This window comes from Falco punctatus, assembly GCF_963210335.1.
Source record: "Falco punctatus genome assembly, chromosome: 1".
In the NCBI taxonomy this organism is placed as follows: Eukaryota; Metazoa; Chordata; class Aves; order Falconiformes; family Falconidae; genus Falco; species Falco punctatus.
Window position 1 is genome coordinate 65,256,597 of NC_137580.1, and position 23,200 is coordinate 65,279,796.

At 40.3% G+C, this 23,200-nt stretch overlaps 1 protein-coding gene across 1 annotated transcript in view; it reads right to left on the reverse strand.

The window, feature by feature from the left end:
* Positions 1–21,949, reverse strand: part of TECRL (trans-2,3-enoyl-CoA reductase like) — an 86,913-nt gene extending 64,964 nt beyond the window's left edge. Inside the window, exon 1 of the mRNA XM_080378429.1 lies at positions 12,550–21,949. Coding sequence (XP_080234555.1) covers positions 12,550–12,783 — 234 coding nt within the window. The 5' untranslated portion in view covers positions 12,784–21,949. The remainder of the gene's footprint in view (positions 1–12,549) is intronic.
* Between the last annotated feature and the right edge of the window lie 1,251 nt (positions 21,950–23,200).

Below are 23,200 nucleotides of genomic sequence, written 5' to 3' on the forward strand. Positions count from 1 at the left end.
ACGAAGTGCCTGCCAGGATCTGTGCTTACAATGGCCTGCTGTGGCAGAGGAAACCGTGAGCATATCCACGCAGTGCGGTGTGAACCACCACATACCATCTCCCCTACCTCCAAAAGCTGGTGCTTGAACCCTGTAGCTGCAGCTGGGGGGTGGGGTGGGGGGGGAGGGGAATGTGCTCTGTGTGACACCTATGAGAGAGGCAGAGCTTGTTAGCAAGAGCACTGCTGTGCCCGAGTGCATCCAAGCTGCTTTAGGCTAGAGCTGGTTTAAGTCCTGCCAGCTCAGTCCCAGGCAGGGCATGTACTTGGTTGTTGGCTGCAGTCTGGCAGCGCTGCACGGCACCACACTGCCCAGGCTGTGCGTGCCCAAGGAATGCCTGGAGCACACAGCCAGCCAGGAGGGCAGGGAGGCATTTGTTTTATGGGCCAGCTGGCTTAAAGAAGGACCCTTGCACTTGAGACAAACTACACAGACGGCAAGTTGAAAAATAACACAAATACCTTCCCCTTCAGGATGGGCTATGACATAGAAGAATTGCAGTGTCCTTTTGCAGGCAGAATAATGAGGCTATAGTCACAAAAGAATGAAATACATTTTTTTATGATCTTGATAATTCTGTGTCCTTTTTTTTAAAGGCCTCATAAAACAACTGTTGAAGTTATAGTTTCTAATATTGATCAACGTGAAGATGGATGCTGAGACATGAGCTTACTACTAAGAGTGTCCTCTTCATAGACCATTAATTATCTTTTGTTCTTTTCATTGTACGTCAATAGAAGCTAAAGAATTGTAAGGACTGGAACAGCATCTGCTCTTATTACCCTTTGTGCTAACTGAATAAACCACCCTGGAACATTTCACTGCAATTATTAGTCTTACTCACCTTTTATTCTTTTAAAGTATTTCTGAAGTGTTATAACCTTCCTTTTCCTCTATTTCAGCACTTTTCAAAGGGAAAACAGTGAAAGACCACCCTTAGTTTATTTAAAACAAGACAGATTTCATTGTAAAAACAGCTCTCGATTGGCACAATACCTTCCATGTGTGATGGTCAAGCCAGTTTTCCCTCCAGCTTCTTAGACTTGCAGTTTAACACCAGATTTTAAATATAGTTAACTTTCTAGTAAGTTGCTATCATGTGTAAGGTTCAAGACTACTTTTTCTTCACAAAAAATGTTATGAAGAAACGCAGATTTTACAGGTGTGGGTTGTATTCATTACACTTTTCATTCAGAAAAGGACAACTTTAAAACTTCAAATCCTGTTTTTCCTATACCTTCACAGCCAAAATACTTTTACTTTTCCATTTGAGGCAACTTTTCATTTTTCAGGAATTCAAAAGCGGAAGAACCTTCTGGGTCATCCATTCCAGTTCTGTCCTTCCTTTATGCAGCAACGCACAAAGCATCACATTTCTTTTTAAGATTTAAAATACTGTATTAGTAACTTAGTGCTTTTCCTTGAGTCATAGCATAAGTGGAAGACATTATGGGAACTTAATACTGCCTTTTGTAAGTGCAAGCTAATCAGATAGTTATCCACTTTCGTACCTCTTTCACATTTATAACTCAAGGAATTATAACACATCTGGTGATCTGTATGTAATTGCATCACACAGTTCTTCCACTAAAGCATTTTTTAGAGGTTAAAGGTTAGCAGAATATCAATAAGAATTTGAATAATAGAATTTTAGCAAATACGTGATCTTTCATTCAACATTTCCCTTTGAATGTTTTTTCTCTTTGGGACAAGTCAGTACCACTGCACTGCTGAGTCACCTACTTTCCCACGGGCAGTAATTTTCCATAATTGCAGAAATTCAGAAATTCTGCCACTCCAGCTGCTCATTAATCACAGACAGCCCCATCTTCAGCCAGGGTAAAGTTGTTCAAAAGCGTGACATCAGATTATTGCAGCCAAGGATCTGACCCTAAAACAGTTAACCAGCTAATGAGAAAGCCAGGTAATTTCCAAATTCAGCACTAAAGCAATACTTCATCATTAATGTTTTTGCACCCTGTCCTTACTTTGAGACCGTGCTGTATTATTAGAAATCAGAATTTCACAGAAAGTTTATCAGGAAAACACCTGTTCAAATCGATCTCCATATTTTGTGAATTTGGCTTCTAGATCAGATTACTTTTTCTTATTGTGAATTTTCAAAGACAATATTAAAAATTGGGTACTGTTTTACTGTAGCTTCTCTCAGTGTGTCCCATACTGCTCTCTTGTTAGCTTGGTAAACCAGTGTGCTGGTCATGTCTAACGAGATATAAATGGATGAGCTCACCATGGTAATAACATAGAAATAACTACATATAGATAAGTGTTGTCAGCAACTACACAAAGGCTTTATACAGAATGTAATATTTCACTTGGTAAACTGCAGTGAACTGCCTACCAACAGCTAGCTCTGATCTAAAGCCAGTCTTTCCAGAAACTGGAGATATTCAGAACTATGTTTTTAGCTCAGGTCAGTTCCAGTATACGTGAGTAGAGAGGGCTGTATCACTTAGCAATCTCCTAGATGAATTCTGGCATATGAAATAATCCAACTGACTAATATTTCCAGTAATTATGGGTCAAATTATCTAAGAATACACATAAACACATGCTTGCCCGGTGCAGTCATGTCAATTTACACTAGCCAAGTTTGTCTCTAAACATGTTATATTGGTTTTGCACTGCTAGCTGTGTATTTACATTAAAAAAAATACTCTCCCTTTAGAAGAAATTTTCTGAAAAAGGGTCAGACACCAGAAAGAGCTTTTTCTCCCTTTTATAAAGATGAGAGTGGAAGTAAAGAGAATGCAATCCACCAGCAGACAGAAGGCATGCAGGCTATCCCTCAGTTTACTGAATTCACCATGTTCACCTATTTCTGAGCAAATCTGACTAGAATCGGTGCACCTCCATGCCTTTCAGCCTTTTGTTAGGTAAGTAGCTGAGTAAGGTTGCTGTATACACCTTTGAGAGCTTAACAGTACCAGTCTGGAAGCCTCTGTCACAACACTTTTCTGCCGGGGAACTGGAATTGTTCTGGCACAACTCTGGATGTGTAAATTTGTATTGACTTCAAATTTTGAAAATTAAATAGAAAATGTTTTTGTAAAAAAAAAAATCCTGCTTCAGGAACATGCTAAAAATTCATTTTGTTTTGTCATTTTCATTTCTTTTTATTCCTCATCGGTATGGAACTTTCATTACTTTTGCATTATTTTATGACACACCAATCATGATATTGTAAAATAATATAACTTATGCTTCTCATGCCATGGAAAATAACCCAACAGGAAATAACATTCAAATAAATGCACTATTAAATTGTAAAATAAATTGTACTTGAAATACTTATTGTGTCATAATATATTGAAATATTCAAAATTAATTTGTAATACAATCTTTCCCAAATTCTACCTCATCACAAATTCAAGACTCTTTTTTTTTCTCACTGTAATTTGCAAAGAAAACAGCATTTGGGATAGGCACTTAACAAAAATAAACAAAAAAAAGCTCAAACCTAATTTTGACCAATTCTTTTCAGGAATAAAATGAGGCTTAGGGTTTTGTTTGGATTTTGATTGCCAGTCCTAGCACGGATTAAGTAGCTTAGCTGTGAAATCTCTCTAAATTTGTCTTCCCTTTTCTATCAAATGGCTGTAGAGATTTATGTTTGCTTTTTATACCTATGCAGACTACTAACATTTAAAATCAAGCAGTGCACCCAAAGAAACTCAACCCATATTTACCATGGAATGGTCACAGACTATTTGGGGGACTGTATGAAAACAGAAAGCAAGAGTGAGGTCAGGAAACTCAGAAGAAAATTCATAGGAAACCACGTGATGGCAAAACAAGTGGTTCTATGAGTAGCAGGACTAATAAAGCCTTAATTTCTACTAATAAAGGACTTCCAAGCCTTTTCCAGCTGCCCTATATCCCTTCCCTGTCTCCTATGACATTTCCACTGGGCAAGAAACTGGGGCTGTTTTGCTGCCATGCACTTGCTGATCACCCAGTTGGAATGTGCATGTTGAGCTGGCTACTGGTGTAGAGCAGGGGTGAAGGCTGAGCTCTGCCCGGGCTCCCTGCTCACAAATACTGCGCTCCCCAGCCACCAGCTTCATTAGACAAGCAGGAACTAAGTAATCTTTTGAGCCTTTTTTTTTCTCTTTTCCTTTTTTTTTTTTTTTTTTCACAGTTGTATTTAGATTTGGCCAGTATGTCCAAAGTTCTGTTGGGGAGAGCAGGCAGGGAAAGATGGAGAGAAGGCAAGCACCCTGTGGTCCATGAGGGGAAGCAGGAAGGAATGGGAAATCAGGGTCACATATGAGAACAATTAAAGATCACCAGGTCAGTTAGAAAACTAAGTACTTTTCACAATACCAAGTGCAATGAAGATGCTTGCTGTACTTCTGGTACAGACTCTCTGACTGCCACTTCTCTTGGAGCACAAGAGCTGTATAAATTAAAAAAGGAAAGCTTGCGTTTTAAGGACTTTTAAAAATCCAGGGTTTTTTAAACATAGACAGATATATTATAGCAATAGCATTCATATATACTGCTAGATATTTATAGATCCATTACTACATGGCTCAGGTATTTTGTGAAAAATCACAGGTCTGATTTAAGAAAGAACCTCAAGCATGTTCTGATGGACCAATAAATCATGAGCAGGAGCATTTTAATGCTACAATAATGCCTATATGAGATGCCATTATACACCTAAATTTCCATCGTGGGTTGTGCTGATTAACTATTAGACTAACAAAACACCTACAGCTCTAGTACATTCATAATTTGCAATAATCTGTGAATTACCTTTGATACAATAAGACAAATGTACAGCTGGGGTAAAATGTTGTGAAGTTTTTTGGGGAAAGAGGACATTTTCACACTGGCTGGGAATCTGTCTCTAGAGATGATACATTTTTGGCAATATTCATTGCTTTAGGTAGCATAGCTGGCTTTTCCTTTTGGCCAGCATGGCTTATGCTCATGAAGAGCTAGAAAACCACTGGTGTCTCAAGAATTCATTCTCTTGGTTTTGCTGAACTTTGAATCAGGCTTTAATTTTTTGGATCATTTATTATATTTCACCCTTTCTTTCTTCTCCCTAGGCTTAGACTTTTCTGTCTAAAATAAAAGATGTATAAAACATGTCATTTAAAGGCACTACACTACTCTGAAAATTAGTATCAGCTGGAGCATTAGTCTTTTGTAGTAGCTTCTGTAATTCTTTAAATTATCCCTTTACAAATGCTAAATGCCCTAAAGTTACCAGCTTCTCCCCTCCCCAGTCTCTCTCTTCCAGATAAATCAGAGGCCATTTCTCCAGGTATTCTATTTTAAAAGCCCTATTGAAACAAGAAAAGTGACAGCAAAGAGCAAGCAGAAATTAATATGTCTAGTTGCCTCTTTTCTTTTGAAACTATATTGACATTAAAATTACGTGAATTTCTAGTAGAGCAGGAAGAAATGAGTGTAGTGCATTGCTTCAACGGAATTTGAATATGTTTACCTACTTTGCCAACTGTAACTAATAACTGAGGAAGAAAATACTACTGTCATCACCTCCAGCACCAGGGGGTAGGTGTAAGATTCAATTCTTATGGGCAAGAAAATGTATAGAATTTGTAATATGTTTGTAAATGCAATGTATTTACTCATCATGCCTCCCAGCAGGGACCAGATCCCCGTTGTGCTGGATGCTGTGAAAACATATAGTAACGACACAAGACACCATGAAATCCTCCTTCCAAAAGGAAGTATAAAAGAGGACTTCCACAGCAATGAGCCTATGTCCAGCCAGTTTTTTGTCTGTGTTCCTTCATCCGTATTGCTGTGGGAATCCATAGTTTGTGGGACTCAGCATCAGCATGTGGTCTTGCCATGGAAGCCCCCTCTTCCGACATAGCTAATTATTCAATCCCTCTGGGCATTTTTGGCACCAGAAGCAGGACATCTGTAATGATAGAATGCTTGAATGAGAAAGATGATAATCTTAAAAATCCTATGCAAGACATGAGGCTGCTGTGGAAACGCACAGGTTTTACTCATTCTCTACAAGAAAGAATATAGAGTCCTGTGACGTGAAATACTACAATGGCAAGGTTTAGGGGAAAAAATATATACTATAAATACATCACTATACAAGGTGATGAAAATATTAATCTTCTTTCCTGGGAAAGGACTTCTTTACTATACTTCCCTAGAATGAAGCAAATGAGGAGAGTCTGATGTTAAAGACAATGTCCTGGTACTGCAAAGAGTTCCTTTTCAGAGTTTCATTGCCTATTTAATGATTGCATTTGCTTACCTAAAATGAATGTGGTATCTCTAACCTCCAAGTCATGATGTGAGAAGTTATTTTTATTTGCTAGAGATGACTATGCAAAAGAGAACTGGTGATGACAGTTCTTCTTGGCTGCTCACTTTCTGTGACAGAGCTGCAACCCGCAGGCAGAAGTAATAGATTTCTGATACTGGAGGTACCATTTCTGCATGTATCTGGTTTTGCTGTTGTGCCAGTGTAAATCCATTGTATTGTTAAGCCATAGTGTGCAGATAAAAGGACACTATTGTTTTAGGTGCTTTACAAACAAAAATGCTTGTGAAGTCCTTCAGAGACAGGCAAGCCTTTCAGAGTAATCAGAATAAGCCCTAATTCATCTTTTAGTAGTAATACATATACTGTGCAATATTTAACAGCAAGAAGAGTTGTGTAGGCTGCCCAGGGAGGTGGTGGAATTGCCATCACTGAAAGCGTTTAAAAACACATAGATGCAGTGCTTAGGGACATGGTTTAGTGATGGACTTGCCAGTCCTGGGTTAGTGGTTGGACTTGATGATCTTAAAAGTCTTTTGCAACCTAAAAGATTCTATGATGTAAGTGACTGGATTGATGCATAGACTTGTGTTATGCTGGGCACAACAAAACTGTGTAACAAAAGGACAAGCCCTATGCAAGAGTCCTTTAATTTAAGAAAAATAACAATGTTCACGTGATTGTCATTGTCGGCGTTGCATGGTATGTCTACACTCACAAAAATACAGTTAAATGTTCCTACAGTATATATCGTTAACCACAAACATTTAACTATCAGTAACTGGGTTTTCCAAAGAGATTTCAGTGGGAGAGGGCACTGGGTGCAGGGAGTGCTGGTTTAAGGAACAGTAGGAAAGTAGCTTCCATCATCTTTGCAGCACACCAAGAAAAGAGGCTCTTCCTGCACGCCTTAAGAAGCAAGCTCTCTTCTGTAGGCCTTAAGAAGTTCTCTGCAAGGGAGGGACATTGCATAGCAGCCAAAACCTGAGTTTGCACCTCTGCTTATAGCTGACTTGCAAAATCATATAGCACGAAACTACTGAGCTCTGAGGCTTTCAATGGGGAAAAAGCTTTCTCTGCTGGTTTCCCCAAAGGTGATTTATTCTGTAAAAACTGGATTGTGTAACACTTTCTGCCTTAAAAGCAACTCATGCAAAATTAATGGCATTGCATTATGTTTGTGGGAAAATACATTTTACTACAAGTTAATTTGAAGAAAAAAATATTATACAATGAATGCTATAACAGAAACAGTTATGAGTTGCCTTAACAGCATTTATAAATCAAATCACTGCACATCGATAACTTTAAAACTAACCTACATCAGGCTTTTGGAATAATGTACAAGTAAAACAGTTTTTGAGTAGCTATGTATTTTTCATAAGTTGTGGCTGACGATGAGAAATGTGGATTATTTGTTAAAAAATGCAAACAGGAATTATTTTCTTTCATTTTTAAGACATGATGAATTTTGCATGTTGTGTTGTTTTGCGTAGGTTTTTGGAAGTAATATGGGAGCCAGAATCCTTAGACTTTTGGGGACTTTTTCCCCTGAAATTATTTCTAAAACTAAATCACTAATTACATGTCCTCTCCTCTTTACAGACAGGAAGGAATTTCATCCACAGAAATTAATAAATTGTGAGGAAAAAAGGGACTTGTGATCACCTAGGCTCACCTGCTGTTTTACACTGGCCAAAGAAGAGATTTATTCCTTGCTTTCACTCCTTTCTTTCACTCCCTGAGCAAGAAACCTGTGTGACTCATGTTTCAACTACAGAACATCTTTTAAAAAATCAGTCTTGATTTGCATGTTGAAGAGACTGAAGATTCACTCACAAGATGCCCAAACTTTATTTATCACCCCCGACTGACAGTCAAAATATGGGCTGAATTTCCTGGCTAAGGTTGCCTAATTGTGACTTTCAGCCACCAGCTTTGCAAGGCCTTTGCCTGCTTGTGTAAACACCTTTCTGTTCTACGAAATCCTGCCCCAGCTGCAGAGGGATCTCGGGTCAGGCAAGATGCTCTGCTGCAGCCAAGCCATGCTGTGGGTGAGGACACCGGCCTGCCTCCCTGGGGAGCAGGGAAGGAAGAAGGGAGGGAGGGAGGAAGGAGGGAAGGGAGGAAGGAAGGAGGGAGGGAGGGAGGAAGGAGGGAAGGGAGGGAGGAAGGAGGGAAGGGAGGGAGGAAGGAGGGAAGGAAGGAGGGAAGGAAGGAGGAAGGAAGGAGGGAGGGAGGGAAGGAGGGAAGGGAGGGAGGGAAGGAGGGAAGGAGGGAGGGAGGAGGGAGGGAAAGAGGGAGGGAGGAGGGAAGGAAGGAGGGAAGGGAGGGAGGGGAGGAAGGAGGGAAGGAGGGAGGGAAGGAAGGAGGGAGGGAAGGAAGGAGGGAGGGAGGGAAGGAGGGGAGGGAGGGGAGGGAGGGAGGAGGAAGGAGGGAGGGAGGAGGGAAGGAGGGAGGAAGGAGGGAGGGAAAGAGGGAGGGAGGGAGGAGGGAAGGAGGGAGGGAAGGAAGGAGGGAGGGAAGGAAGGAGGGAGGGAGGGAAGGAGGGGAGGGAGGGGAGGGAGGGAGGAGGAAGGAGGGAGGGAGGAGGGAAGGAGGGAGGAAGGAGGGAGGGAAAGAGGGAGGGAGGGAGGAGGGAAGGAAGGAGGGAGGGAAAGAGGGAGGGAGGGAAGGAGGGAAAGAGGGAGGGAGGGAAGGAGGGAAGGAAGGAGGGAAGGAGGAAGGAAGGAAGGAAGGAAGGAAGGAAGGAAGGAAGGAAGACAGACCCAGGACTCTCATTCAAGCTGACCCACACGCCTGGACCCTTGCCCTCTCGTGGGCGGTGCGCAGAGCGGGAGGTCACCCATACATCTCCTCAAAATGTCACTGGCTTTTGTTCCCCTGCTGCCATCACATCAGACTGTGGATACCTCTGGTCATGTGAGTACAGTCCCAGGGTATCTGAGCATTTATATACTGCTTTTAGTGACAGATGGATGGGGTTATAGCCTAGGTTTAAATTAGTTTTCCCTGCCAGCTCCCTTTTGAAGCCTTTTTCCAGACGTCCAAGGTAGCCCCCCATTTTTCTGTAAATCGCTGGTGCCTGCTGTTTTGCTAGAAGTAGTTTGAGGACATTTTGTGGAATAACTGGAAAACAATTTTGAGACAGGTCTGTGTCTCCTTCCCTCTCTCCCCACCCCTAAAATCTGAGGCCTCTTCTCCATGACTTCTCACCTCAGAATTAATTTCTGTACCAAGAGTAAATCTGGGGAAAAAGATCTCACATTATTATTTCTCTTTTAAATTCTTTAAGTAACTCACTGGAAAATCTCGTGTACACCAAACTACTTGCAGTAATGTCATATCCATAGTAGGGGAAGTCCCTGGAGCAGGTTGTCAATATTCAATAAAAGAAATTACACTCCTATAAAGAATATTATGTTCAAAGTACGCATGTCCAAAATGAACTGCTAGTGTTCCTGACTCTTGTGAATTTACTTCAAGTTTTGCAAGATTATGTATTTTTCTTCAAGACCCAGCTCCTGGAGGGGATGACTATAGACAAAATGTCTGGGGTTTTCCTCTTCTACTTTCTTTCAATATTTTTTTCTGCCTTTCCTGACTGTGTAAAAGCCTGCAGCATGATGTGAATGTATCTTACAGGCTTAAAAACCAGGCAAATATGTATTTATTCTGTTTCTCTAAGCCAATCTTAAAGACGATCAAGACCTTCTAGTAACCACTCAGTTCACTTAATATGTGATTGATCCTTCCCCAAAGTATAAGATGGGTAAGAAAACCAAAGGAAATAACATTATTTTAGTTTTACAGATGGAGAATTAATTCACTGTTACTTATGCTGGATCCAAAGCCTATTGATTTCAATCGATTGCTCGAGATCACACAGCCAAACACCCCTCTTCTAAATCCCTGACACCGCGTTGAGTACAAGATATCTTTTTTTTCTAAGTACTGAAACTAGTTAGATGTATAATTATTTTGCAGACTTTACAAAGCTCCCACTAATCTGAATAGGATTCATATGCATGTGCAAGTGTCTCACAGAAGCTAAACCTCTGGAAGCAGTGACTGGTATTTAACCACATAGTATTAATCATCTAATCACTCTGCCTGGGTTTCTATTAGGTGGAGAAAGAAAGGGGTCTTCTCTCTGCCATTACAATAGAGCTTGTCCCTTTAGATTTATTAATCTGTGAGTATTACAAACGCAGTTGCTAAATCATAATAATGTGAACTACTAACAATATGAAGTAAAAGTGTAAATACATGCATTTAAAAATTTGTGGTTCCTATTCTCTCCTATTATAAATTCTGACAGGTAATAATTACATGCAACCCCAAGAAATTAAGCTAATCATAATCATCTTTCAAATAGAAAACAGTCATTAGAAGTGTTATGTTGGGTCTGTATCAATATTATATCTAATTAAGCAGAAGATAGTCTAGTCCAGTAAAATGGTTGCTTGTTTGCTCCAATAATCAACAGAAATGAAGTTCACCAATATGAACAAGTGTTCATGGGATTAAGGAACTCGGCTTCTCTACTTTCAGGGTTGCCTTAGGAAGGGATTATCACAGCAAATTAACGGATTTAGCCAGGTGAATGCACATTCAAAATCCCAATTCTTTAGGCAGTCTGTGCCAAAAAAAAGGTTTGTACTGCTGGCCATGGCCATGTAAATTGAACATAGATTTCTGAGCCAACAGTTTCAGTTTACAGTTGTTACTGCTCCTCTGAGTGTATTTTATCCCTACAGAGAGACAGAGTACTTTGCAATCACCACTCATAACTCTCTTTCCACCTCTACAGGGGCAGAGTCCATGTTTGGAGAAGGTGTAGAAAATGTTCAGGCTCATCAAAATTCAGGATTAAAATTAAAACACAGGTCTGCTATTGTCCTAGCAGACCACAGTTCTTCCATACATCATGGAAGGATTACTGAAATGTGGCTCTTCTAATTCTGTTTCTGTTAATGTATTTCTTTTAATGACACTATAGGAAAAAAGACTCAATCTTTCTTCAGATTGAAACCTTATTCAGTATAGTATTTAGATAACCCTTTTTAATAACTGCATAAAAGTCACTCAGTAAATTAAATACAGGAAACACTTTCACTAGAACTGCGTTAATAGTCATCATATTTGTTTGACTATTTTGTACATGTTTCCCCTTTGGCTAGACTTAAAAAAATCTCAAAAAAAATATTTTGCCCGGTTAAGAATGAACAAGTGAGACATTTACCTTTAACTAGGCATACAAATTGCAAAAACACCCTTTAAATGATCAAGAACACTAGAATTCTGGTAGTATTCCACCCTGCATATTTCAAAGGCATTAAATTAAACACTTGAAGCAAACTTAACCAGTGGTCCCAGCTGTTGCCAGTTGAGAATAAGGGAGGGTTTTATTTTATATTTTTATTTTTATTTTTTTCTTCTAGTGAAACAGTAAGTCTCAAAACTCTACTACGTTACTGACAAATCATATAGTCAAAATAGATTAGGATTCTCATTTTCATGGCACGCAAGAGACCAGCTCTTCAGCTGAGGGACAATGAATCACAGAAACTGTGATGAAAATATTTATGAAGCATTTTTTCAGCTGTTGTTTACTGCATTGTAAACTTCCTTCCTACCCAGTCCTCTCATCCTAGTTATACAATTTGACTGTAGTTTATTTTTTTGTGGTTCACGTTACTAAAAAAAAAAAAAAAAAAAAAAAAAAAAAAGCAAGCCACCTCTTTAAGCTAAGACCTTTTTTTAAAAAATAGGGTCTTTTAAAAAATTGTCAGGTTCCTGCCCAGTCTGGTAAGTAGGGTGCAGTTGAGTACATTTAGATAACAACAACCTATAGGATCACAGAGATGCTAAGCTTTACAAATGTATTAAAACTTAATATCCATTCTGAAGCAGATGTTTAAGTATCATGCTCTGAAATAAACACTGTAATCTGAGTGTCAAGAGACAGCCTGAGGACATATCTAGAATCCACAGAGCAGCCAGGAGATCTAAAAGAAACTAGTTTGGGATTATTTGTAAAAATCTTGGAGAACATTAGCCAAGGATTGCAACTAACAAGAAGTTCTGAGTATCCCCCAGAGAAAAGAATGAAAGCATTTCCATTACAGAGTAAGACCACAACAGAGTAAAAACGGAGTCCCTGAACTGGCACCGTGTAAACCAGGCACGTCCCCAGCATGCTGGAATAACACACTCACCTTGTCCACAATGCAGATCTGCTTCTTGCTTTGCACATCAAGAATTTCCACTTCAAAGTAAGTGATTTTTGAATGTTTGAGCACTGGTGGTGATTTGAGATGGCCAGCAGAGAGCACAAGCTGAGAGAAGTTGAAAAAAGAGCGTGTGTCATTGTGGGACATGGACAGAGCTCCTCCATGCGCTGCAAGATTCCTCTTGTGTTCTGGAGCACTGGGTTTCTGCCTGCTGTGCATGGTGTGACCCAGCAGTAGTGATCGTCATATCAATAGGGGACAGTTCCAGGGGGAATATGTTTCCTCCCCGCACAGTTAAATACAATCACAGACTGATGAGACTTGAAAGGTCAAGTGGTGTTCCATTTTAAGAGTACTGTCTTATTTAGCAGAAGTGAAAACAATGGCTCTGTAATCCTTGTCTATATTTAACTTGCTATTGTGATGTGCTGTATTGCTGCTGCTTTTTTTTTTTTTATTTAAGCCACCATTTCAAACGACACAACTAGAGATTCCCTATTAGAAGGAGTCAGATCCTGAAATTCCAGAGCCCCAGAGTAATCAGGAATGAATGCACCAAATTCCACTGTTACCTCCTGAGACAGATGTTTAAAGGTGTCCACATATACATCTATTGGGGGTGGGGGGTGGGGGTGGGGGTGGTAGTGGTAGTGTATGTATGCACCCTTAGAATAATCTACAAAATTATGTGAGATGCCATCTTTTCTAGAAATATTTACTCACAAAAAGCCAGGAGTTCAACAACAAAATTTAGGGATTGCTTGCAAATAGAGAGAGAACTTATACCTGCTTGTATTTAGTACTGTGGACTCTGTTATTTAATGGGGTAGAGTTTTCCTTGCAGCTCTGCCAGGGAAACTCAACTGAAGTAAAGGAAATTATAACCATAAAGGCACTAATTCAGAGTTCAGATCATTTTACTATTTTCTTATTCTTTCCTGAAAATTTTCACAGTGCAACTCTGCAGCAAAACAGAGGTAGTCTTAATGGTAAAAATAAGGATTATTTAAAACAAATTTTCTCTAAAAGGGCTTCCCCAAGCCTGGCTTAAACCTCATTTTTCCTCATATGATTTTTTAATAGGATTTAATAGAACTAGCTGCACTTTTCCATCCTGACATTCTCCTTCAATTTCCCTGAGCTGCCTGGGATTACAGTGTTATAAGGGCACCAGAGACTTCTGCAGACAACTTTTTCCAGTGGAGACAGAGTAAGTTCTGAATACATTTTTACATAAAACCTCAAGGAAACTACAATCAGTTTTACAAAAGTCATATAGGTTTGCTACGCTAAGGAAATTTAATCAGGTAAAAAAAAGTTTCACAAGATAAAAGTGACCCTGCAGCCAATACCCGCTCTGGGAGGCGGGTGGGAACAGAACAGGTCTCTTTTCTTTTCTGCTATAACTTACAGAAAATTTAGTGGCCACCACATCTTGTCTAGTGACACATGACAAGAAGCTCTATGAAATAATGGAAAAACTAATTGATAAATTGTTGCAATAATTAAAAATGAGAGTGAGGGGGACACCCAAAGAAGCCATTTCCAAACCAAGGCTCCCCTCCAGATAGTATTCACAGATAATGCCCATCTTTACATATATAAGCTATATAGTTGTTGATGGAGTAATCCATGCTACGTCAAGTTCTAGGTTCTGAAGAATCAAGCCTGCATCCATGAGATGTGCCCTGCTTACAAACATATGGAAAAGACACAGGAAAAGGAAACAGTAAATTAGCAGGGGCTGAACTCATGAATGGGTCTGAGCTCAGTGGTAACAGGACAAAATACTTCCAATACCAAGAGCTAGTCTAATTTATTTATAATTCTTTAGCCAGTTGTTCTGACTAAACAGGCTAACCCCAGCTTATAACTAAGATGCTTTATGTCCACATGACATAACAAACTTCTGTGTGTAGCTCAAGTTTGAAAGAAAAATCCCTGTTACTTGTTGATAACAATAAACTGCAGTCATGCAGCCTTTGAATGCTTTCACTGGCTTTGTTAGTGAAAAGCCCTGACTGCAGGAATGCAGATGGATAGTAATATTGGTAACCTAATACAAACAAGGATTAAATTTTGGCTCTGCTGAAATCAGTTAGTGTCTTGCCATTGATGCAAACCAAGTCAGCGCCTAAAGAAAAAAAAATGTTAGACTTGAACAAGATTATATTGTGATCAAAGTACACCTGTCTCTGAGTTTAGATGGAAGGTATGCAAGGAATCATCGCCTTAGTTGTGTCAATATAGCAAGCAAAAATATTGTTATGAGCTAGTCGGAGCACTGAGTGACGAATTGTTGGCTGACTGTAAGGGGCTTGTTAAAAACAGCCAGGTAAAGACAACAGAACACACAGGTCCTAAGTTCCAAGTGTGAGATTCACTTATTTGAACAGACTACTATAAGGAAACTGTATAAAACTGCTGTACAAGAGATGAGACAAACTGGTATAATGTCCCCTTTTAGCTGTAAAATCTATGAATCAGTGAGCTGTAACAGTATATATTAATAAATTTCTAAATTGATATCAATTCAAAAGCAATAAAGAATAATATTGATCATCATGGCTAATTTCTATGTATAAGGAACTGGTGTTGCAGTCATTACTGTGGGTATATTTACAACTATTTAAAATTACAATGTCTGAACTGTAGCTTCTGAAAAAAAGCTTGATTTACTGCAGACATTTAAATTATCAGAATTTTATTACTGACCAATGAACATTTGAATATCTGAACCAATTCCAAGAAAATGCTTACAAAATAATTTATTTTTTAATCTAAGATAATCATATGCAATTTCAATATTTTGATAAACAACAGTCTTTACAGAGCCAAATACTTTCCTGATATAAACAAGCAAGGCTTCCCTGAAGGTGGCTGGCCCTTTCCTTACTGTATTTAAATTATGGGTCTAGGATTAGACTGCAGCACCATGTCTACAGCAAACATATTACTTGCATATAAGGTGGGTGAGAGCTACTCTACCAAAAATAATCAGAGGTAGAGTTACAGCTGATAACCTGAGCCTTAAAGGGGAGACACATAAAAGCAGTGGAGCTTTTGCCATTAATGTGACAAGTGCTGCACTTGCTTGAAATGTCATCAATGGGTTTAGATGTTCTGGCTCAATGTGAAATAATTCAGCCCATTCTATGTAGGAGCGTACATGGAAGGGAAATATTCATTACTGGACAGAAGGCACATCCTCCCTTCCAATGCAGTTACATGTACCTCATCTCAGTCCCCGACACTGGAGATGGGGAGTCCCAGCACCTGGGGGCAAGCAGTCAGCCAGTCCTACAGTGAGATCCACAGATCCACATTAGATGGGTACAGGCTGCTGTTCCCAGAGCTGTGGCAGGGCTAGTAGCCAGCAGTCACTGAGTCCCTGACCTCAGCTTCATTCTGGGACTCTGAGAAGAGTCAAAGAGCACTCAGCAAGAATTGAATCATCTCTGACAGCTTCAGCTCGCACTGGATTTCCTGCCATATAAGGGGCCAGTATTTTTGACGGGCTGTGAGGATGGGCATAACTCTTCTCAAACTGTGGCTCTACATCCTTTCCTCACTTGACACTTGGCTGACACGAACCACTTTGCAGACGGGCAGACATTTTGTTAAGCCATCCTTCTGAAAGGCACTTTTTCCAGGAGGGAGGGAATGCCTCCCCCCAAAGCATGCAGCAGGGCCATCGTTTCTGGTTAACTGAACTGCTGATATTTTCACAACAAAAGTGACAGCTGTAGTGGATTTTTGCACCCTTATCTAATACAGTATCTTGAAAAAAGCATCAACCTGTGCAGGTCATGAAAAACAGCAGAGACTATGACTTAGCATTCAGTTTCTGTTTATGACGCTGATTTCCTGTGAGACGTTAGGGAACTGCTGTTTTTCCTGCTTTTCCCTTCCCGTCCCACGTGAAGAGAGTCTTCTCTGCGTGATGCTCTCTTGCACTGTGCATTTTGCAGACAGCCTGGCACAAAGGGATTTAAGATCTCAGCTGGGTCCTTAAGGTGCTTCTGAAGTTCCTTTTCATCTTTGGTCATGTTTTGTACTCCTCCTTCCCCACAAAACTGGTCATCTCCTTTCAGTCTGCAGAATGTCAGCTGTTAAGTCAGCAATGGAGGGTGATCTCTATCAGTCCAGATGCTTGTTAGCATCCCCTCACACATGGCTTTTTTGTCTTGCACACTTCAAACGCTTGGTGGAAGCAGGGTTATTCCTTTCCCACCAGCTTCATGAATGCCAAAGAACTGAACAACACCCCCAAGACAAAAAGACTCCAGACCCCAAAGTATGTGGGGTTCAGTACCACAGGTCATGCAGCCTAAAGCAAAGCAGATTCCCAAGGTCACACACATACTCACTTCAGTGTCCCATTTTTTGAAATTCTGCCATGCATTTTGCTGGGGAAGGAGACACTGAGACCAAGTAAGGACTCAACTGCGTTGCAAACCAGCAGTGGCGTTCCCTTGCTAAAGGAGGTCTGAACCAGTATGTATGTGGTACATACCATGGCCCATGGTCTCTCTCCTTTCCTGACTGGGAAAGGGATGATAACAATAGCTGCCCAAGAGCTCTCTGAAAACAGGGTGATTACTCTGAGCATGGCCCGCAGAAAACTGGATAAAAAGGACCTGTTTGGAAAGTCAGGCCCCTTCTTGGAGTTTTATAAGCCAGGTGAAGATGGAAACAGTAGTTCAGTAGCTGTGTAGCCCATATGCCTGTTCCTGCACTTGATCTAAGCAGCACTGCTCTGCATTTTCCCGTTTCAATCTGGGATCGAGTGTTTTCAGAGCCAGGCAGCAGTGCAGCTGTGCTTTCAGTCTCTTTTTACTGAGCTGTCACAGGAAGGATTTAAGAACCTGGTACAATGTACTCATTTGGGAAAAACATTAACAGTAATTTGTCTGGCTCCTAGCTTTATCTGGCTGAGAGTGTAGGAACAAGTTCACCAGATTATTTGGGGGGCTAATGCTTTTAAATATTTGGTTTGATTTTGTTATCTGTATTATATTAGTAACAACTAGAACTCATTCCTGAAGCATAACAGAAATCTAAGCATGCAAGCCTGGCTGCTAGAAATTAAGAACATAGAGCTAAGAATGCAGCATATAGTATGTGGAATTTGATACATTATTCCCAAACACTGTTTATAAAAGCTGCATGGAAAAAAAAATATATATTAAAAAAAAAAAGCATGATCCTCTGGGGTTTCTTTGCCTGCACATGTCTACCTTAGCAACCTTAACATCAATTGAAAGCATTCTATCTACTTGTACATACTCTCAAGAAAGCCACTTAGAAAAAAGCTCTGTAGTATTACTACAAAAACTACTTGGGCACTTATATTTTCTCTCTTGAAGCTAAATCTCTTAACAAATAAGTAATGGACAGGATAGAAAGGCGCAAAAGGAGAGTGCACTGATTCTGTAACATGAAGCAATCCTAAAACAGCTTTAAATAATACTGAAGTCAGAACTAGACCTCACCAGAGCTAAGGGGCAGGGCAGAAGTGATACATAGCCATGTTCCTTCCCTTTGGCTATACTGGCAGGGCTCCTCAGCAAAGGGTGGCAGCCTTTCTGACCCTGAGAGCTGCACAATGGTAACTTTACATGGCCAAAAGTTACAAGCCTCAGGCTACATCCTTCAGAGGTTGTGAGAAGGGAGACTCCAGGGAACACCTCGCAAGGGCTCAAAGATCTCCAGTGCCCACCTTGTCCCTGCAGACATTTTTACCACTGACTATCACAGACTATCACAGCAATGGAGTTTTTCCTGCTGTTTAAAATCTCATTCTAGTAGCCTGGCTTTATCCCTCTGGCTTTGAAAACTGAGAATGCTGACTTTAAACCTTGGTGTGGGTTGTGCCAATTAGAATCAAATTCACAGTGCAAATCAAATCTAAAGCTGGTGCTTATTTTATCCCCAAGAGATATAAGAGAAATAAGCAAAGTCAACAAACAGGCACAGTAAGTCTATCTACAAGAAGTACAAAGTGAAACCTCCGCCCCCAGCCCCTGTCACACACAAACACACACCTACTTCTCTACCAAAATAAGTACAGTGTGATGCAGAGCTCAAATGTGATGACAGTCAGGATATGCTGTAAAAGACAGCTGTTGGACTGCAGCATGGAAGAAGCCTGAGGAGATGCTCCTGGTGATGAAGAGGCCCAAAGGAATCTTCATAGATTGCTGGATCAGTCTTTTAATGTCGTTGACAATAAATAACATATTTACAGATCTGCAGGTGAGAATTTTCATTCTTGTTTGAATTCGATCAGTGCAAATTGTGCTATTCCTGATGTTAATAACTTTCATTATTTGAGGCATGTGATGGTCTTTTCCTCTAAACACATGGCATTTGGAAGTACATGACTATGTGAAATGTATTTGTTTTTTAAGCTTACATATTTTGTTATTCTTTTTTACTTAGGTAGATGTGGAGCCCTTAGAAACACACAGGCGTGTCTGAAAACTTGACCTCAAGAGGTCTAGAAAGAAAGATACTTTTTTGTTTCAAAACAAAGGCTATGATTTTTAAGCCAGTCTTGGCATTTTGCAGTCAGACAGGGAGATCAATACTGTTCACGTTTAAGTCCTTACACAGACAATATCATACCCCATTGTTTCTTTAAGGCAAAGATTAGAAAGCAGACAAAGAAATGTCACACAAACACATCCAAGAACTACTTTTAAGGAAAATTTCACTGACCTTTACCTGCAGAATTTTCTCTATAGCATTACGCTCACCCTTTAGTGTCTTCTTAAGCAGCCTTTGCCTTTCAATGACAACAGGTGTTTCCATCCATCGGCCTTAACATGGTGTGACCTCCACTTACTACATCATCAATTCTGCCTAATAAAATGGCACCTTAATTAACAAAGGTTAGAAACTTGCTTCCAAATGTTTGGTTTCATTTCACTGTTTTGCAATAGGCTTCGTGTACTCTAATGTGCCATTGCTCATTTGAGGAAAGCCAGTGTGATGAGCCTCCTGTCGATCTCAGCACCGATACTCATGTCCAGCAGCAAAGCTAGCAACAAGGCAGTATCTAGGTGGATGAGAGTCCTCTAAACATGGACAGACAAGAAAGTTGCCATCTAATTCATTGTGGCTTTATGTTATCATGTCACTTCATAGTGTAAAGAGAGGACTGAGCAGATTAATGAAGGACAGGTGCTGATACCCTGTACTTTTCAACAGTATAAACTTACTTCACATCCTTACTTAATTTCAACTGAGTATATGTATTACAGACAGCATTTTTTTTAATCCCCCTCACAGAAAATATCCTGATGAGATAATGGATTGTAATTTCACAGGGTAAGACTGAGTAACCACATTATTGGAAGCTGATCAGCCCCTAAGTAAGGATGATGAAAAGAAATACAGTAAGGCAAAGCCATTTTTCACAAATGGCAGCAGTACAGAACTGGAAATCCATGCTCTTATAGTTGAGATTAAATTCATCTTTCTTTTGTGCAAAACTGTTACATTCAAGATTAAGTTGGAGTCATTTGGAATAGTTTCAGGAAAACAAAAAGTTGTTAAAAAATGCAGTTTTCATTGACGCTGGAGCACTTCAAAAGATTTACTCATTTGAATGAAAAGATTTTAAGGTTCAGAACAATCTGGTCTCCTCCTGACCAGTAGGAGGGAAGAACAACCTTGACTAGAACACTTAGAGATTCCTAAAGGAGCTATTTCAACATAATATTGAAGAGGTTTTGTTTGCTAATGCAGAATATACAAAAATCCTGAAACCTCAGTAATTGTCACAAAATACAATTGTGGTCTTTCAGACACTTCTATACAGAGATATGTTTAAAGGTTTACAATGACAAAAAGAAACCTAACTCCTCTTTTACAATCCTCCCTTTTTGTCTGAAGTTCTTGGGGTGATTGGTCTTTTATTACTTTTGAAATGTTATGCGTTATTTTTTCTCATACAAGAAGTCAAATTCTTCTCAGTCTTTTTCATTTCAGGGCTTCATTAATTAGGTTTCTGAAACATGTGTCACCATAACCTCCTTCTTTCACAAACTTTCAAGTTTTCAGAAAAGTTGCCATTTATTATGACATTTTTAATATTCAGGCTCAGCCTGAAAATTATTCTTGAGCTAAAAGAAAAATGATCAGTCATTTTTATATTCATTTTGTGACTAAAAAGTATTCTTGTGACATTTTTCTATCAAAGCAGAATGATTTTGAGGAACAGAATTCCAGAAAACTTGGAATTAGACAAGTGAACAAAAGGGGATTCTTTTTATTTCATTAGAACTGTTGTTCAGTGGCAGGTTTTTTCAAGCTTGAAATGTTTGGGAAAATGTTTCCGTGCAGAAAAATTAACAAGACAAGCATGCTCATCAGATTAAAATGCTTTCTCCTGTTTAGACTCTTCTGCCTATACAACCAAATCATCTGCCCCCAGACTACTACCACTCTCAGTAATGACTCCAATGATGAAGTGATCCTACCCCAATTTGAATATTGTCCTGGGTTAGTTAGTGCCATCTGTTTCATGTTTTGACCATTATCTGTCCCAAGTATGCATCAGAGTCCAGGGTCTCCTCACTAGTGTTGCTTAAAACAGTAGAAGAAATCTATCATGTTTAAGGCACTACAAGAAACCCACTCTTTATACTTCAGAAGCAGAACGAAGTTTCCCCTGAGATCAGACCATTTTTCTGCTGGAGCTGGGGTCTGGTCCAGCATAGGAAACGGTGCTCCACCAGGCAGCCCGGCTTGCAGCAGGTTTAGGTGAAAATGTCACTGACTTACTCCCTCTAATGTAGCAGGATCATGCACTCAGGATTACTACCTCATCAAACCTGCCATCCTCACAGCGCCTGGAGTCACCACATACCCTGAAATAAAGCCTGCCTTCCATCAGGAAATCCAACTAGATTAGAGGGTACTGACAGAATCACGGTAAGTAGTAGCTCCATGGGGAGCCCGGTGGCACATCAATGTGTGCCACGCAGAATCGTGAAAGCTGGCTCCTTCACAAGCTAATGGAGCAACCTGGCCCTTTCACTCATGCCTAAACATGATAAGGTTCCAGAAACCAGGTACAGAAAGACCTGCTTCCTGACTACCTCTCTCTTCTTGGAGAACACCCAACAGACCAGGACTTCAGTCCCTGTGTAACTTCAAAGGACAAGATCCACGTAAGTACCCCATGCTGAGACACCTGCCTCCCCTACACAAGGTGCAGTGTGCCCTGACATCTCAACTGACTCCGAATACCTCGCCAGGACCTGCCTGCCTGACAGCAGAGTGCTGTAGCACTTGGGTCGCTTTTAGAATCTGGCCTGGGCTCTCATGCTCCATGCCACAAGTTTATGCACTGAGGAGAAAGGAGAACTGGCTCGTAGGGCCACAGACATAAGGTCGATAAATCTCAGCACAGCGTCAGGGCATCCTGCCACACGCAAGAGGATGGAACCCGTGTGAGCTCCAGGCCTCCCCTCACGTTCCTTCTTAACCACCAGATAGAAGTGCAGACACAAACAATGTGCGTTTCATCCATGTAATGGCATTATACCACACAGCAGCCTGGAACAAGTTGAGAAGAACAGGGTTTTAAACTTGAGCTCCAAGGAAAAATGGTACTGTTAGTTCCAGAAATGCTTTTGTGGCTTCTTGTGAAATGTATTCCCAGTGAAGAAAGCATTTTCCACCTGGCTCTCTGTTACTGGCACAACCCAATTCATTCATGCTTTGTTTTATCACACCAACATTGGCACAGAAGCATTTTAATGTAAAAAAAATTGCTTCTGTACAGCACAGCTGGCAGGGAAGAGTGCAGTAATTTGTGTGAAGTTTGCAATGCACAACTTCCTTTTTCCTGTAGCAAACCAGAAAGGAGAGAGGCTTGCTGCTTATGTTAGTTAGCATGTGACAACTCAGCAGTAAGTAGTTTGGCTCTGAGGACAAGCAAAGCCAAAGCAGATAATTGCCATAGTATACTCCAAAAGCATATGAGCTCAGGCTGCTAAAAGACAGCACTTGTTGCTTGGCACATTAGGGCAACAGCATGTCACTCAACACCTGTGGAGTCTGTGTTCCAGTTTAACAGCTGCTAGTCAGGAATGACTGTGACCAGCTTGCAAACAATGTCAGGACAACCACTGTGTGGTTACATCCAGCTGTCAGAATTATCTTTGCTTTAAAAAAAGAAAAAGCTGATGCTGTTTGTAGGCTGACAACTGGCGCTGTAAAGCATTCCTGCAATTTCCATAGCCATCCCGTGGGCAAGGTCATACAGATAGATGTGACAAGGAGAGCCCTGACATTTAACAGTCTGGGAAGCAACACTCAAGGATTACAGGTAATATATCAGCATGCTTCACCAGGACTTCCTGTTGCAGAAAGCAACCCAGATCCACAGACAGCTTCAAAAATGCTGTAAAATAAAGCCCCTGGGTAGAAACAATGTCATCCCTCTATACCCAGCTGTAGGAAGTACTCTAAAAGGCTAAAGGTGATGCTCATTTATAAGGGTGAAATGAAGGAAGATTCAGCATCACAGCTGCAGTCTTCTAGGACTAGAATTTTACCAGTGCAAAGGGAAAATCCACAGTTGCCTAGCAGGACTGGATGCAATTATCGCTACCACAAG